This window comes from Bubalus bubalis, chromosome 3 (genome assembly GCF_019923935.1).
Source record: "Bubalus bubalis isolate 160015118507 breed Murrah chromosome 3, NDDB_SH_1, whole genome shotgun sequence".
Taxonomy (NCBI): Eukaryota; Metazoa; Chordata; class Mammalia; order Artiodactyla; family Bovidae; genus Bubalus; species Bubalus bubalis.
Window position 1 is genome coordinate 148,098,682 of NC_059159.1, and position 15,742 is coordinate 148,114,423.

The 15,742-nt window shown below is 41.6% G+C and overlaps 1 protein-coding gene across 3 annotated transcripts in view; it reads left to right on the forward strand.

Moving 5' to 3' along the window:
- Positions 1-4,367: 4,367 nt before the first annotated feature.
- Positions 4,368-15,742, forward strand: part of AUH (AU RNA binding methylglutaconyl-CoA hydratase) — a 178,883-nt gene continuing 167,508 nt past the window's right edge. For 2 of the 3 annotated variants that reach the window (XM_006067986.4, XM_044940320.2), the window contains exon 1: positions 4,369-4,686. In XM_006067986.4, coding sequence (XP_006068048.3) covers positions 4,425-4,686 — 262 coding nt within the window. In that variant the 5' untranslated portion in view covers positions 4,369-4,424. Of the gene's footprint in view, positions 4,687-15,742 lie in introns of all 3 variants that reach the window. The other variant, XM_044940321.2, reaches the window with a different exon arrangement.

Sequence of the window (15,742 nt, forward strand, 5' to 3'; positions counted from 1 at the left end):
TTCTGGCCATTAAATAACATATCTAAAATCTGGAATGGACTTAAAAAAAGAGGCTGATATATGGTGGTTAACTTTATCTATTATGATTTCATTTCCCTGTCAAGAGCTTTACGTACTTATCCCATCAATCCTATTAAATGGACATGATCTATTAAAAAAAAAATTTAACTGAGTAAATTTGAAGATCTAATTGGTTTATAAAATGATTCATGAATTGGACAGCATCTCATCTGGCAAACAAAGAACTACTCGGAGAGGTTACACAGCAAAGAAGGTTTTTATCATTAAGACGGCAGGACAAGGAAAAGACATTATCAGCAAAGAAAAAAATAAAATTTTATTGCAAGACAGTAAAAGTTGAGGTGATGCTGGCTCCTCACTGGCTGAGCTGTGGTGTTTTCCATTGGCTTGATTTGTTGGGCAAGAAGGAATTTATTCTTCCTCCCCTGGAGCAGTAAAGTAGTTGTACTTCCTGTTTGTGAGTGTAAATTACTTCCTGGGGTAAGTAATTGATTAGCTTCCTATTGGGGTAATTGTCCTCTTCCTTTTTGGGGTAATTGACAATGAATGGTAGGGTGTGAGAGCTCCCTTCATAGGCCTTTCAGACTGATTTTAGTTGAGATTTCCTTTTATTAACTTCTACACATACTTATGTTATTAATCCTATAAAATGGGCATACTCCTTCCCATTCTATAGATGGAGAAATTGAAGTAAAAGAATTTGTGAGGTGAAATAGGTATCATGCTAGCTATATTGCAAACACAGAAGCATGGATTATTTAAATAATGCCTGAGTGTCTCAAAGCAAAGCAATATGGAGATAGGATCCAAAGTCATGTCTGTCTGATCTGATATTTGGCAATACTATATTAATTGTCTGGGGATTCCCTGGTGGTTCAGTGGTAAAGAACTTGCCTGCTGATGTGGGAGACACAGATTTGATCCCTGGGTCAGGAAGATCTCCTGGGAAAGAAACGTCAACCCACTCCAGTATTCTTGCCTGGGAAATCCTCTGGACAGAGGAGCCTGGAGGGCTACAGTCCATGGGGTCACAAAAGAGTGGTACACAACTTAGTGACTAAATAGCAACAACAATGTATTAGCTGTCACCCCTGACAGGTTGTTATGGTCATGGTGATATTTGTTATTTGCATTAATTTTTAAGAATCAATTTTCTTTACAAATGGGGATATCCCCATGACTCCTTTCAATAAGGACCAGAGTCACAACATTTAGGGAAGAAGCAAGTGTTCCCAAATGGTATTTTCTCAACTGGTTCTGTGCTCATCAAAGCCATCGGCCAGCCATTTTACTCGGATTTCTTTTTAAATTTTATTTATTTAGGTTGTGCTGGGTCTTCATTACTTTGCATGGGTTTTTGCTAGTTGCAGCGAGTGGAGGCTATTCCTCATTGATGTGCTTGGGCTTCTTATTGCAGTGGCTTCTCTTTTTGTGGAGCACTGTCTCTAGGTGCATGGGCTTCAGTAGTTGCAGCATGCAAGCTCAGTAGTTGTGGCTCATGGGCTCAGTAGTTGAGGCGGATGTGCTCTAGGGTGGGCAAGCTCAGTAGTTGTGGCTCGTGGGCTCAGTAGTTGAGGCGGATGTGCTAGGGCGGGCAGGCTTCAGTAGTTGTGGCTCGTGGGCTCAGTAGTTGAGGCGGATGTGCTAGGGTGGGCAGGCTTCAGTAGTTGTGGCTCGTGGGCTCAGTAGTTGAGGCGGATGTGCTCTAGGGTGGGCAGGCTTCAGTAGTTGTGGCTCATGGGCCCTAAAGCACAGGCTCAGTGGTTGTGGCACCCAGGTTTAGTTGCTCCAGTGCATATGGATTCTTCCCAGACCAGGGATTGAACCTGTGTCCCCTGCATTAGCAGGTGGATTCTTATCCACTGTGCGACCAGGGAGGTCCCTACTCCGATTTCTAATGTAACACAAACAATCTATGACTAGCCTTCTGCAGTTGTCCTAATCAATCACAAGTGTTTTCTGAAATTGTATTATTTCAAATAGTACTGTGTCAGGTGTTCTGTAACTCCTTTACTTGAGTTTACAATCTATTGATGAACCAACATAAAGATATCAAAACAATTAGCAATTAATGTAAAAGAATAGTAAAGAGATTTAATTACCTATTGATTAAATAATATTAAAATTAATATTAAATATCAAAAATTTTAAATTATTTTATAAATATATAATTTTATAAATATTGAAATTAATATTTAATAAATATTATACAGTAAATAACTTAAACAGTGAATAATTAAAAGTATTGTGGTAGTTGAGCTGTAAATTAAACTGAGTTTCTCAGCAGAAGTGAACATGATTATAAGAAAAGGGAAAAGATACCAGAGGAAGCAGTTTTTCCTTGGAAGTTCCTTCCTTCAACTTCATGAGATTGCAAAAGTGTTACTTTACAGAACATAGAATAAAAGATGCCCTCAGTGACATTCTCACAGCAGACACAAAAATGGAACCCAGTTGGCTTTATCTTTTTACTTTGTATAAAGCTGAAGGTCTAACACTGGAGGCGTGTGTGCTAAGTCACTTCAGTCATGTCTGACTTTGCCACCCCATGTACTGTATCTCGCCAGGCTCCTCTGTCCATGGAATTTTTCAGACAAGAATACTGGAGAGGGTTGCCATTTTCTGCTCCAGGATATCTTCCTGACCCAGGAATCGAACTCAAGTCTCTTGTGTCTTTTGCATTGGCAGGTGGATTCTTTACCACTGTGCCACTTGGCAAGACCACTTTGATGGGCACCTACATTTTAAGTTGATATTCTGTCTGTCTGGTTGAGGAAAATGCCTCTGTGCTCTAAATCCCACCTCTGCACAAGGTTGGGTTGAGCCTCTTCGTTAAAATGGTGGCACCAGATTACTGGACTCTGGGAAGGGTCATGCCACCTGCCTGAGTTAGTGGGCTGAGAACCCTTGTTTTCATTGGCTGTTGAACTAAAGAGCCTCTTGATGAAAGTAAAAGAAGAGAGTGAAAAAGTTGGCTTAAAGCTCAACATTCAGAAAACTAAGATCATGGCATCCATCCCATCACTTCATGGCAAATAGATGGGGAAACAGTGGAAACAGTGTCAGACTTTATTTTTCTGGGCTCCAAAATCACCGCGGATGGTGACAGCAGCCATGAAATTAAAAGACGCTTACTCCTTGGAAGGAAAGTTATCACCAACCTAGACAGCATATTAAAAAGCAGAGACATTACTTTGCCAACAAAGGTCCATCTATTCAAGGCTATGGTTTGTCCAGTAGTCATGTATGGATGTGAGAGTTGGACTATAAAGAAAGCTGAGCACAGAAGAATTGATGCTTTTGAACTGTGGTGTTGGAGAAGACTCTTGAGAGTCCCTTGGACTGTAAGGAGATCCAACCAGTCCATCCTGAAGGAGATCAGATCTGAGTGTTCATTGGAAGGACTGATGTTGAAGCTGAAACTCCAATACTTTGGCCACCTGATGTGAAGAGCTGACTCATTTGAAAAGACCCTTATGCTGGGAAAGATTGAGGGCAGGAGGAAAAGGGGACGATGGAGGATGAGATGGCTGGATGGCATCACTGACTCGATGGACGTGAGTCTGAGTGAACTCCAGGAGTTGGTGATGGACAGGGAGGCCTGGTGCTGCGATTCATGGGGTCGCAAAGAGTCGGACACGACTGAGCGACTGAACTGAACTGAACTGAGCTTCATGCCCTTCCTGAACTCCCTATGGTACAAATCACCTATGTTTACAGGCACGTTTAACTGATAACCCACGACTCTTACGGGGCTTTCCTGGAGGCTCAGTGGTAAAGAACTTGCCTACAAATGCAGGGGACGCAGGTTTGACTCTTGGATGGGGAAGATTTCCTGGAGAAGAGAATGGCAACCCACTCCAGTACTCTTGCCTGGGAAATCCCATAGACAGAGGATCCTGTGGGCTACAGTCCATGGGGTCGCAAAGAGTCGGACATGACTTAGCGATTAAACAATGACAAGACTCTTAACACATGAGAAAACTGGGGTCTCAGGCAGTGCCGCTACCTTGTCAGGCCAAACCTGAGACCAAACGTTTCGGTTTACCTTTGCAGCTAACTCAGGACCCCAGAGAGTGCAGGGAGGGGGCTCTCTCCCAGGATTCTTGTTTCCCTAAAAATATTCCACAGCCTTGGAGAATTACTTTCCTGCTGCCTTGAGTGCACAAGCTAGGAAACCTCGTGTCAGACAAGGGAGGCCTGAGAGCGATGAAAGTTCCGTCATCGGTGCTGGGCGGGGCGAGGATTCCCGGTCTGAGCCTGTCAGGAGGAGACCCCGGAGGCGTGGCTGGGCGGGGCGAGCCGGGGGCGGGGCCTGGGCGTGCCCTGCGGCGTGCGCGGGGCTGGCTAGCGCGCGACGTGGGCGGGGCAGCAGCTGCGGGCCCACGCCGTAAACAGATAACATGGCGGTGGCGGCTTCCGCGGCACCTGGGGCCTTGGGCACTTTGCAGGCCAGCCGTGCCCGCTTGGTGGCCGCTTGCTGTGCGCGGCTAGGCCCCAGGTGGAGGCTGCCCGGCTCCTGGACGTGCCCTCGGGTCGACTCGACGATATGGGCCCGGGGCTGGACGCCCGCGGCTGGGGGAGCGGCCTGGCAGAGGGGCTACAGCGCAGAGGTGAAGCCTGAGGACGAGCTGCGGGTGCGGTACCTGGAGGAGGAGAACCGAGGTGAGGGGTGTGACCCGGGTGACCGTGGGTCCTAGGGAAGGGTCTCAAGGTCGCGTGTTTGGGCTGACGTCAGTGTCTACGGAGAGGCTCGAGGAGGGGTGTCCTCCCTTCCCCCACTCATGCTTTGCAGCTATTTAGTGCTTTCCATGCCTAAAGAGGGCTTCCCTGGTGGCTCAGACGGTAAAGAATCTGCCTGCAATGCGGGAGACCTGGTTCTATCTCTGGGTTCGATCCCTGCCTTGGAGGAAGGCATGGCAACCCACTCCAGTATTCTTGCCTGGGGAATTCCATGGACAGAGGAGCCTGGCGGGCTACGGTCCCTGGGGTGGAAAAGAATCGGACACGACTGAGCAACTAAGCACATGCCTAAAGATGTACTAAGGAGTAGCTTACCTGCAAAAGTAGCCCTTGGCGCCAAAGACAGAAATGCAGCTTACGCTTTCATCTCTCGGTGAGCCAGGATTAATAAATCGGGTGAATGATATTTGCTTCCAGATTTCGTTATTACTCTGTAATTGCTTTCGGTTAACTCAGCTGTGAAGGGGAGAGTTTTAGAAGCTGCAGTGAAAGTGCACTTTATTATTCTGAGTATTCGTCAATTTAAAGCTGTTCATCTGAAAAAAAATTTTCCTTTTCATTTTATCTTAGAAAGATAGTTTTGTGGACTATTTTCACTTCAATTAGACAATTTTGAGTATTTTCTTGGTTTTCCAGTTCCTTTGCTAAGCCTGGGGAGAGACACAATTGGGGATGATATTGATGTTGCCCTTGAGCTCCTTTAGTGGGAGGAGACAGATGCTTTAGCAAAATAATACAGTGGGAGGAAGGGTTATGATCCAGGGTGTGTGCCAGTCGGTAGGAATGCTGTTAAAGCCCAGCTCCTTTCACTTGCCTTGTTGGGAGAAGCTAAATGGATCATGAAAGGTGGAAACAGCAGCGTGCCAGAAGGGTAGTCTTCGAATTTTGACATGCAGTTATTGAGCACCTATAATCTGTTAAACAGAAGTGCAAAACCAGTTAAGTTATGTTTGATATCTGTAAGTTCCTAATATATCAGGAGAGATACTGGTGATTAAAAGATTATGCTAATTTTAAAAGCTTGATGAGAGCAAAAGGTTGTAATACCCTCAAGACGCATATGATCAACTATATTCGGTGAGATTGGAAGATTCCAGAGGGGAGGTTCAGAAGGTCAAGTTAGGATTTTGCCAGATGCATATGCCGTCCAAGGCGTTCCTTGCAATGGAATTTGACATTACTGAGGCAAACTTCTCTGTGCTTCTATTTTCTTATGGGTAATATAGAAAAAGTAATACCGACTTTGTATGGCTGCTGTGGAGACTAGATGGGAGTGTGATATTAATTGCCCACTAAGTATCAGTCTAGCTCTTAGTGGGTACTCGGAAGTATATGATGAGTTATTTAATTTATTTATTATTCCTGACAGAAGAGCATGGTTAAAGGCACAGCATATGAACATGTATGGTGTTCTGGGGAAATGACATAGGGCAAATGTGGTTGTAGTATGGCATGACAGGCAGAATACTGAGAAATTCAACTGGAAAGTAGATTAGCACTGGAGTGACTAGAGCCGTCCCATCTCTTGGGAGGATTTCAGTTACATTAGGTGTACCAACAGTACATTAGGTGTACCAACAGTACATTAGACACAAAAGCATTGCAGGTACAGCTAGTAATATGCACCATATTCTGTATTTTTTTTAATCTAAATAATGCACCGGAGAAGGCAATGGCAACCCACTCTAGTACTCTTGCCTGGAAAATCCCATGGACGGAGGAGCCTGGTAGGCTGCAGTCCATGGGGTCACTAAGAGTCGGATGCGACTGAAGCAACTTAGCAGCAGCAGCAGCAAATAATGCACACTGAAAATAAATTTTTATAAAATTTCTGAAAAGTCCTTCAGTTAGGTTTCAACTGGATCAAGGGAAAGAAATCAGACTATAAATTCAGAATGTTTTCAGTCACTTGAAATGTAAAAATCAGCTACTAGTAAATACAGTTTTTTAAGAAAATTGACCCGCTTCCTTTCAGGATTGGCCAGGTGACAACTTAGTTTTGTCTAACATTATATAGGCTTTGCTTTACTGTCAAACCAGCAGTAAGCAGTGCAAAGAAAAACAGCATGGCAAGGCTGATGGAAGTGAAGGCGTCTCCGTGGTGTCTTTGCTTCTCATTAGAGGTGAGTCCAAAATTCTGTCCTCTCAGGAGTCTGCAGGCAGTATGATGACTCTGCTGGGTCAGAGGAGCCCCAAACTGCTCTCTGCCCTGTAGGCCTTGTTAGGCTGCTGGAGGCAGGTAAGTGCAGAATATATCAGCTCTCATAGGTTTTTGGAGTTCCATATTTGTAATTTGTTGTGGAAGCTCAGTTAGACACCAACTTTCTTTAGTCGTTATTTCTTGCATTGTTGTCCAGCCTACTTAGTGTTTAGAGCAGTGGCACTGGTTATGGTTTACAAAGGTCTCTCCTGGTTTTCTGCAGTGGCCTCTATAGGTCTCCAGTCATTCTCCTTCCCAGTTTATTCTTTGCCTTGCTGCTGGAGTTATTTTTTCAAGGCCAAGCAAGAATTGCATCTCTGTTCAGTTAGAAACCTGTAGTGGTCTCTATGGAGAAGACAATGGCACCCCACTGCGGTACTCTTGCCTGGAAAATCCCATGGACGGAGGAGCCTGGTAGGCTGCAGTCCATGGGGTCGCGAAGAGTCAGACACGACTGAGCGACTTCACTTTCACTTTTTACTTTCACTCATTGGAGAAGGAAATGGCAACCCACTCCAGTGTTCTTGCCTGGAGAATCCCAGGGACGGCAGAGCCTGGTGGGCTGCCGTCTATGGGGTCACACAGAGTCTGACACGACTGAAGTGACTTAGCAGCAGCAGCAGTGGTCTCTAATGTCTGCAAGCTCTCACAACTGTGGATATTTACAGATCATGCATCTCCTTTCTGCTGCACCTAAGCCTTACCCTTTCCTCCTCTTATGTGTCAGTGCTTCTGCACACACCTTCTGGAATGACCTGTCTCCTGTCCCTACCAACCTTCTCCAGTCCAACAGATTTCTACTTGTAATTGTGACCCATTTTAAAAATAGTTTTTCTGAACTTTGTACCAGCTTCTGGCAGAAAGAGAACAAATAAGCAAATGCATAATGCAAGTTATTCTTAATACCTGCTCCTTCTTCATGCATTCACATCTTCTGGAGTGTCTTTGTAGTCCTCCCACTTTTCTGCATGTTCTTTACCAGCACTGTTCTTGTCCAAGCAACAGTTAGAACTGGACATGGGACAACAGACTGGTTCCACATAGGAGAAGGAGTACATCAAGGCTGTATATTGTCACCCTGCTTATTTAACTTATATACAGAGTACATCATGAGAAATGCTGGACTGGAAGAAACACAAGCTGGAGTCAAGATTGCCGGGAGAAATATAAATAACCTCAGATATGCAGATGACACCACCCTTATGGCAGAAAGTGAAGAGGAACTCAAAAGCCTCTTGATGAAAGTGAAAGTGGAGAGTGAAAAGGTTGGCTTAAAGCTCAACATTCAGAAAACGAAGATCATGGCATCCGGTCCCATCACTTCATAGGAAATAAATGGGGAAACAGTGGAAACAGTGTCAGACTTTATTTTTCTGGGCTCCAAAATCACTGCAGATGGTGACTGCAGCCATGAAATTAAAAGACGCTTACTCCTTGGAAGGAAAGTTATGACCAACCTAGATAGCATATTGAAAAGCAGAAACATTACTTTGCCAACGAAGGTTTGTCTAGTCAAGGCTATGGTTTTTCCTGTGGTCATGTATGGATGTGAGCGTTGGACTGTGAAGAAGGCTGAGCACTGAAGAATTGATACTTTTGAACTGTGGTGTTGGAGAAGACTCTTGAGAGTCCCTTGGACTGCAAGGAGATCCAACCAGTCCATTCTGAAGCAGATCAGCCCTGGGATTTTTTTGGAAGGAATGATGCTAAAGCTGAAACTCCAGTACTTTGGCCACCTCATGCGAAGAGTTGACTCATTGGAAAAGACTCTGATGCTGGGAGGGATTGGGGGCAGGAGCAGAAGGGGACGACAGAGGATGAGATGGCTGGATGGCATCACCAACTCGATGGAGATGAGTCTGAGTGAACTCCGGGAGTTGGTGATAGACAGGGAGGCCTGGCGTGCTTCGATTCATGGGGTCGCAAAGAGTCGGACACGACTGAGCGACTGAACTGAACTGATGAATATCTTTTCACGTGCTTATTGTCCATGTGTATGTCTTCTTTAGAGAAATGTCTTCTCAAATCTTTGTTAATGGGGTTGTTCTTTTGTTGTCGAATTGTAAGTGTTCTTTATATATTCTGGATACAAGTACCTATTCAGATATATAACTTGAATATATTTTCACGTGTTCTATGGGTTGTCTTTTCATCCTTGTTAATTTTGAAGAACCTAGGTTTTTAATTATGGCGTAGTACAATTTTCATGGACAGAGGAGTCTGGCAGGCTACAGTGCATGATCTTGCTGGACATGACTTAGCCACTAAAGCAACAACTGACCAACAGTTTATTTATTTACTTATTTTTGTTGTTGAATATCAAAGAATCTCTAGAGAATTCTCAGTTTTTCAAGAAAGTCAAGTCAACTGGTATTTTGATAGGCATTGCATTGAATAGGTAGATTGATTTGGGGAATATTGCATTTTTAACAGTGTTAAATTAAGCATGGAGAAGGCAATGGCACCTCACTCCAGTACTCTTGCCTGGAAAATCCCATGGACGGAGGAGACTGGTAGGTTGCAGTCCTTGGGGTCGCTAAGAGTCGGACACGACTGAGCGACTTCACTTTCTCTTTTCACTTTCATGCTTTGGAGAAGGAAATGGCAACCCACTCCAGTGTTCTTGCCTGGAGAATCCCAGGGACGGGGAAGGCTGGTGGGCTGCCGTCTTTGGGGTTGCACAGAGTCGGACACGACTGAAGTGACTTAGCATTAGCAAATTAAGCATTGCATGAACATGGAATATCTTTTCACTCAGCAGTGTTTTGTATTTTTTCAGTGTATAAGTCTTGCACGATTTTTGTTAAATTTATTTCTAACTATTTCATTCTTTTTGGATGCTACTGTAAATGGAATTGTTTTTCTTAGTTTTCAGTAATTACGTCCTACAGTAATACAGTTGTTTTTGTATGTTGATCTTGTATCATGCAACTCTGTTGAACCTGCTTAATTATTCTCATAATTTTTTTACTGGGTTTCTTAATATTTATCTATATACAAGATCCATGTCATCTGCACATAGAAGAAATTTTACTTATTCTTTTCCAATCTGGATGCCTGTTACTCTTTCTCTTGTGTAATCTCCTTCCTTAAGCCTCCATTACAGTGTAAAATAAAAGAACAGACATCCAAATCTTTTTCCTGATATGTGGTGAAAGCATTCATTCTTTCACCATTAAGTATGATATTAGCTGTGGGTTTTTGGTAGATGGCCTTTATCAGGTTGAAGGAACCTCTGTCTATTGCAATTATGTTCATAATTTGCAATTATGTTCATGAAAGATAGTGGTCTTTAGTTTTCCATTCTTGGTATATCTTTGTCTGGTTTTGGTATAAGGGAAATGCTTGCTTCATAGAGTGAGCAAGGAAGTGCCCCTTCTGCTTCTATTTTCTGGAAGAGATTGTATATCCTTGTAGCTGGAAGAGCTACATACTTAGAAGTGTTTTTATCTGGGTGAAAATAAATGAAAGTTGCTCAGTTATGTCTGACTCTTTGAGACCCCAAAAATTTTCCAGGCCAGAATACTGGAGTGGGTAGCCTTTCCCTTCTCCAGGGGATTTTCCCAACCCACGGATCAAACCCAGGTCTCCCGCATTGCAGGCGGATTCTTTACTAGCTGAAATATGAGGGAAGCCCTTTTCTGGTTGAATTTTGTCCAGTTCTTTTTCTGCATCTATTGACATGATTGTATGACTTTTCTTGTTAAGCCTATTATATGATTGATTATGTTAATTGATTTTCAAATATTGAACCAGTCTTACACACCTGGAATAAATCCCACTTGATTTTGGGGTGTAATTATTTTTATACATTGCTGCATTTAATTTGGTAACAGTCTATTGAGGATTTTTGCAGTTATGTTCATGAAAGATAGTGGTCTTTAGTTTTCCATTCTTGGTATATCTTTGTCTAGTTTTGGTATAAGGGAAATGCTTGCTTCATAGAATGAGCAAGGAAGTGCCCCTTCTGCTTCTATTTTCTAGAAGAGATTGTATATCATTGTAGCTGGAAGAGAAATTATATCATTTTTTTCTTTGAATGTTTTGGTAGAATTACAAGTGAAACTATCTGCACCTGATGTTTTCTGTTTTAGAAGCTTATTAATTGTTAATTATATTTCTTTAATAGATGTAGGCCTATTTGACTTAGCTCTTTCTTGTCCTGGTAGATTGTACCTTTCAGAAAGTGGGTTTATTTCATATAACTTAGCAAATTCATTGGCATATAGTTGTTTGTAATGCTTCTTCACTATGCTTGTATCAGTGAGGTTCAGTAGTGATGAATTTCTCATGTTAGTACTTTGTATTTTCTTTCAAAAGATTTCTGATATTAGTAATTTGTTTTCTTTCTTTCTCTCTCTCCCATGGTGAGCCTGGCTAGAGATTTATCAATTTATTGATCTTTTTAAAGAACTAAGTTTTGATTTGACTGATTTCTTTTCTACTGATTTTCTGTTTTTATGTCATTGATTTCTTCTGATTTTTAATTTTTTCCACACTTATGTTAGATTTAATTTGTTGTTTGTTTTCTAGTTTCTTAAGGTGGAAATATAGATTTCCACTTCTTAATAAGTGCATCAGTGTTATCAGTTTTTTTTTAAGCACTGCTTTTGCTGGGTCACACATATTTTGAGTTCAGTCACTCAGTCGTGTCTGACTCTTTGTTTGCTCAGTCATATCCAACTCTTTGTGACCCCTTGAACCGCAGCGCGCCAGGCCTCCCTGTCCATCACCAACTCCCAGAGTTCACCCAAACTGAAGTCCATTGAGTCAGTGATGCCATCCAACCATCTCATCGTCTGTCGTCCCCTTTTCCTGCCCTCAGTCTTTCCCAGCAGCAGGGTCTTTTCCAGTGAGTCAGCTCTTCGCATCAGGTGGCCAAAGTATTGGAGTTTCAGCTTCAACATCAGTCCTTCCAATGAACACCCAGGACTGGTCTCTTTTAGGATGGACTGGTTGGATCTCCTTGCAGTCCAAGGGACTCTCAAGAGTCTTCTCCAACAACACAGTTCAAAAGCATCAATTCTTCTGCGCTCAGCTTTCTCTTTATAGTCCAATTCTCACATCCATACGTGACTACTGGAAAAACCATACCCTTGACTAGATGGACCTTTGTTGGCAAAGTAATGTCTCTGCTTTTTGATATGCTGTCTAGGTTGGTGATAACTTTCCTTCCAAGGAGTAAGCGTCTTTTAATTTCATGGCTGCAGTCACAATCTACATTGATTTTGGAGCCCCCAAAAATAAAGTCAGCCATTGTTTCCACTACTGGATGCCATGATTTTAGTTTTCTGAATGTTGAGCTTTAAGCCAACTTTTTCACTCTCCTCTTTCACTTTCATCAAGAGGCTTTTGAGTTCTTCTTCACTTTCTGCCATAAGTGTGGTGTCATCTGCATATCTGAGGTTATTGACATTTCTCCTGGCAGTCTTGATTCCAGCTTGTGCTTCTTCCAGCCCAGCGTTTCTCATGATGTACTCTGCATATAAGTTAAATAAGCAGGGTGACAATATATAGCCTTGACGTACTCCTTTCTCGATTTGGAACCATGTCGAGTTCTAACTGTTGCTTCCTGACCTGCATGCAGGTTTCTCAAGAGGCAGGTCAGGTGGTCTGGTATTCTGATCTCTTTGAGAATTTTCCACAGTTTATTGTGATCCACAGAGCCAAAGGCTTTGGCATAGTCAGTAAAGCAGAAATAGGTGTTTTTCTGGAACTCTCTTGCTTTTTCGCTGTTCCCAACAGCGGATGTTGGGAATTTGATCTCTGGTTCCTCTGCCTTTTCTAAAACCAGCTTGAACATCTGGAAGTTAACGGTTCACGTATTGCTGAAGCCTGGCTTGGAGAATTTTGAGCATTACTTTGCTAGCGTGTGAGATGAGTGCAATTGTGCGGTAGTTTGAGCGTTCTTTGACATTGTTTTTCTTTGGGATTGGAATGAAAACTGACCTTTTCCAGTCCTGTGGCCACAAATTTGCTGACATATTGAGTGCAGCAGTTTCACAGCATCATGTTTTAGGATTTGAAATAGCTCAACTGGAATTCTATCACCTCCACTAGCTTTGTTCATAGTGGTGCTTCCTAAGTGGCAAGGGGCGGGGGTGGGGGCGGGGACACATACACGTGTTTTGGTAAGTTGTATTTTCAGTTTCATTTAGTTAGAAATATTTTTACTTATATTTTACTTAGAAGTACCTTATTTAATCCCCAAGTATTTTGAAGTTTTCCAGCTGTCTTTCTGTTACTGATTCCTGGGGTTTATTTCCATTGTTATTTAGGAGCATATTCAGTATGATTTCTATTTTAAATTTGTTATGGTGTGTTTTTTGCCCAAAATATGGTTTGTCATGGTGAATATCCATATGATCTTGGGAAGAATGAGTAGTCTGCTGTTGTTGGATTCAGTATTCTATATTCAGTTAGATATAGTATTCAATTAGATTTAGTTGATTTTTTGGTTGGTATTCCTCATTGGAAAAGACTCTGATGCTGGGAGGGATTGGGGGCAGGAGGAGAAGGGGACAACAGAGGATGAGATGGCTGGATGGCATCACTGACTCGATGGATGTGAGTCTGAGTGAACTCCGGGAGTTGGTGATGGACAGGGAGGCCTGGCGTGCTGCGATTCATGGGGTCGCAAAGAGTCGGACACGACTGAGCGACTGAACTGAACTGATATTGTTAATTGATTTTCTGCCTGCTGGATCTATTAGTGATAGAGGCGCGTTGAAATTTGCAACTGTAGTGATGGATTTGTTTATTTCTCCTTGTAATTCTGTCAGTTTTTAAATCATGCAAATTTAAGCTCTATTGTTTGGTGAATACACATGGGTTATTATGTTGGAGAAATGATCCCGCCAACATTATCCCTTTTTCTCACTCAGACTGTTCTTTGTTCTGAGATCTGCTTTCTCTGAAATTAATGTTACCATTCCAGGTTTTATTAGTGTTGTTGTGTTTAGTCGCTAAGTTGTGTCTGACTTTTGTGACCCCATGGACTGTAGCCCGCCAGGCTCCTCTGTCTGCGGGATTTTTCCAGGTAAGAATACTTAATTGCATTGCCATTTCCTTCTACTGATTTTCCCGACCCAGGGATTGAACTCAAGACTCCTGCATTGGCAGATGATTTCTTTACCACTGAGCCAGCTGAGAGGCCCTTTTTTAGTTTTAGCATTATCTTTCTTCATCTTTTGATTTTTTAAATCAGTGTGTGTCTTTAAAGTGGATTTCTTGTATATGTCATATGGTTGGGTATTGTTTTAATCCACTCTGACAGTATCTGTCTTTTAATTAGTGAATTTTAGACCATTCATATTTAAATTGATTATTGAAATAGTTGGATTATTATGTATTTATAACTGTTTTCTATTCATTGCCCTTATTTTTTTCTTTCATTTTTTGACTTTCACTCTTTTTCTGCCAATTGTCTTCCCTTTTAGCTTATCAGTTACCCTTTTTTAGAGATTTTATTGGTTGCCATCTTATTTGCAGTTCATGTTTACAACTAATCTACATCTACTTTTAATAACACTATATGACTTCATAGTGGTAAAGGTATAAATGCATATTCCCGTTTTTACACTTTTCTGTAAGCTACAGTCACCACATACGTTATTGCATTATTGTTTGGAATAAGTTGTTATCATTTAGTTATAAGTCAGAAAGAACATTGACATTTATTTAATAGTCTGTTGTTAGTAGTAGTTGGGCTTAATAGTTCTGAATTTGTTTTCCTTTTATTGTAGAATAGAGCAAATGAAAACCTGTTGGTCTTGGGAATTAAACTTATCATTATGATGAAAAGAGAAGAGAAGGAGAGAGATGGTTTAAATATGGGATGGGGGGAAGTGAAGAAGAAACTTGTTGCATTGGATTTGAATTAGAGTTACCAGGACAAACTTATAAAAATCATAAGTATATTGTATGTATACATATTTACATTTATTTCCTTTTCTGACCTAATTGTCTAAATGAAATGAAGTAGCATGGTAGCAATAAACATATCTGAAATCCAGATTTTGGTTTCTAAAGACTATTCCCTCATTGAAGAAAGAAGCCAGGACTTTTTGGAGAAATGTCTGATTTCAGGTCTGGAGCAGGGAAAGTGAAAGGTGAGTCTGGAATATCTTTGTGGGCCAGGAAGCAAGGAAGTGTTCAAATAATAAAAGGATCATGGCAGGGCACAGCCTTACAGGGCTCTCACTGAGCATATCTAGGGTAATTTGAACATTTATGGATTAATGGAACAGTGTTAATGGATTATATAGCACCTTGAATAAAGAATCCATGAAGCCATAGAGATTACGTGAAACAGTGTGGTAGGGAAGAACATATTTTTATAGAAGAATGGTAGGAATGATAGAAAATCGCCATTTTTTGAAACTACCAAGATAAAAATAAAGGAATTATCATAGCAATGAAATACAGATGCTATATCTTTTTCCAAGTCTGTATACAGTTGTCCCAACACTGCTTAATCATCGTTACTCCACTGTTTTGAAGGGCATTTTTATCACAAGCTGAATTTCCATACTGTCTTTCTGTTCTGTTTTATGATCTCTGTAGATGTTGTTGTTCTCCATTATTTTATGATTAAAGCTGTGATGTGTTTCAGTAGGGCCAGGTACTCACTCCTTCATCTTTACTCTTTTTTTTTAATTTGTTTTCATTCCTTTTCCTGCATGGTTATTTTTCTGCAAGAGTTTTGAAATGTTCATGTATAATTTCAGAAAAAGGCTTATTAGTATTTTTATTGACATTGTGTTGGGTTTAAAATTA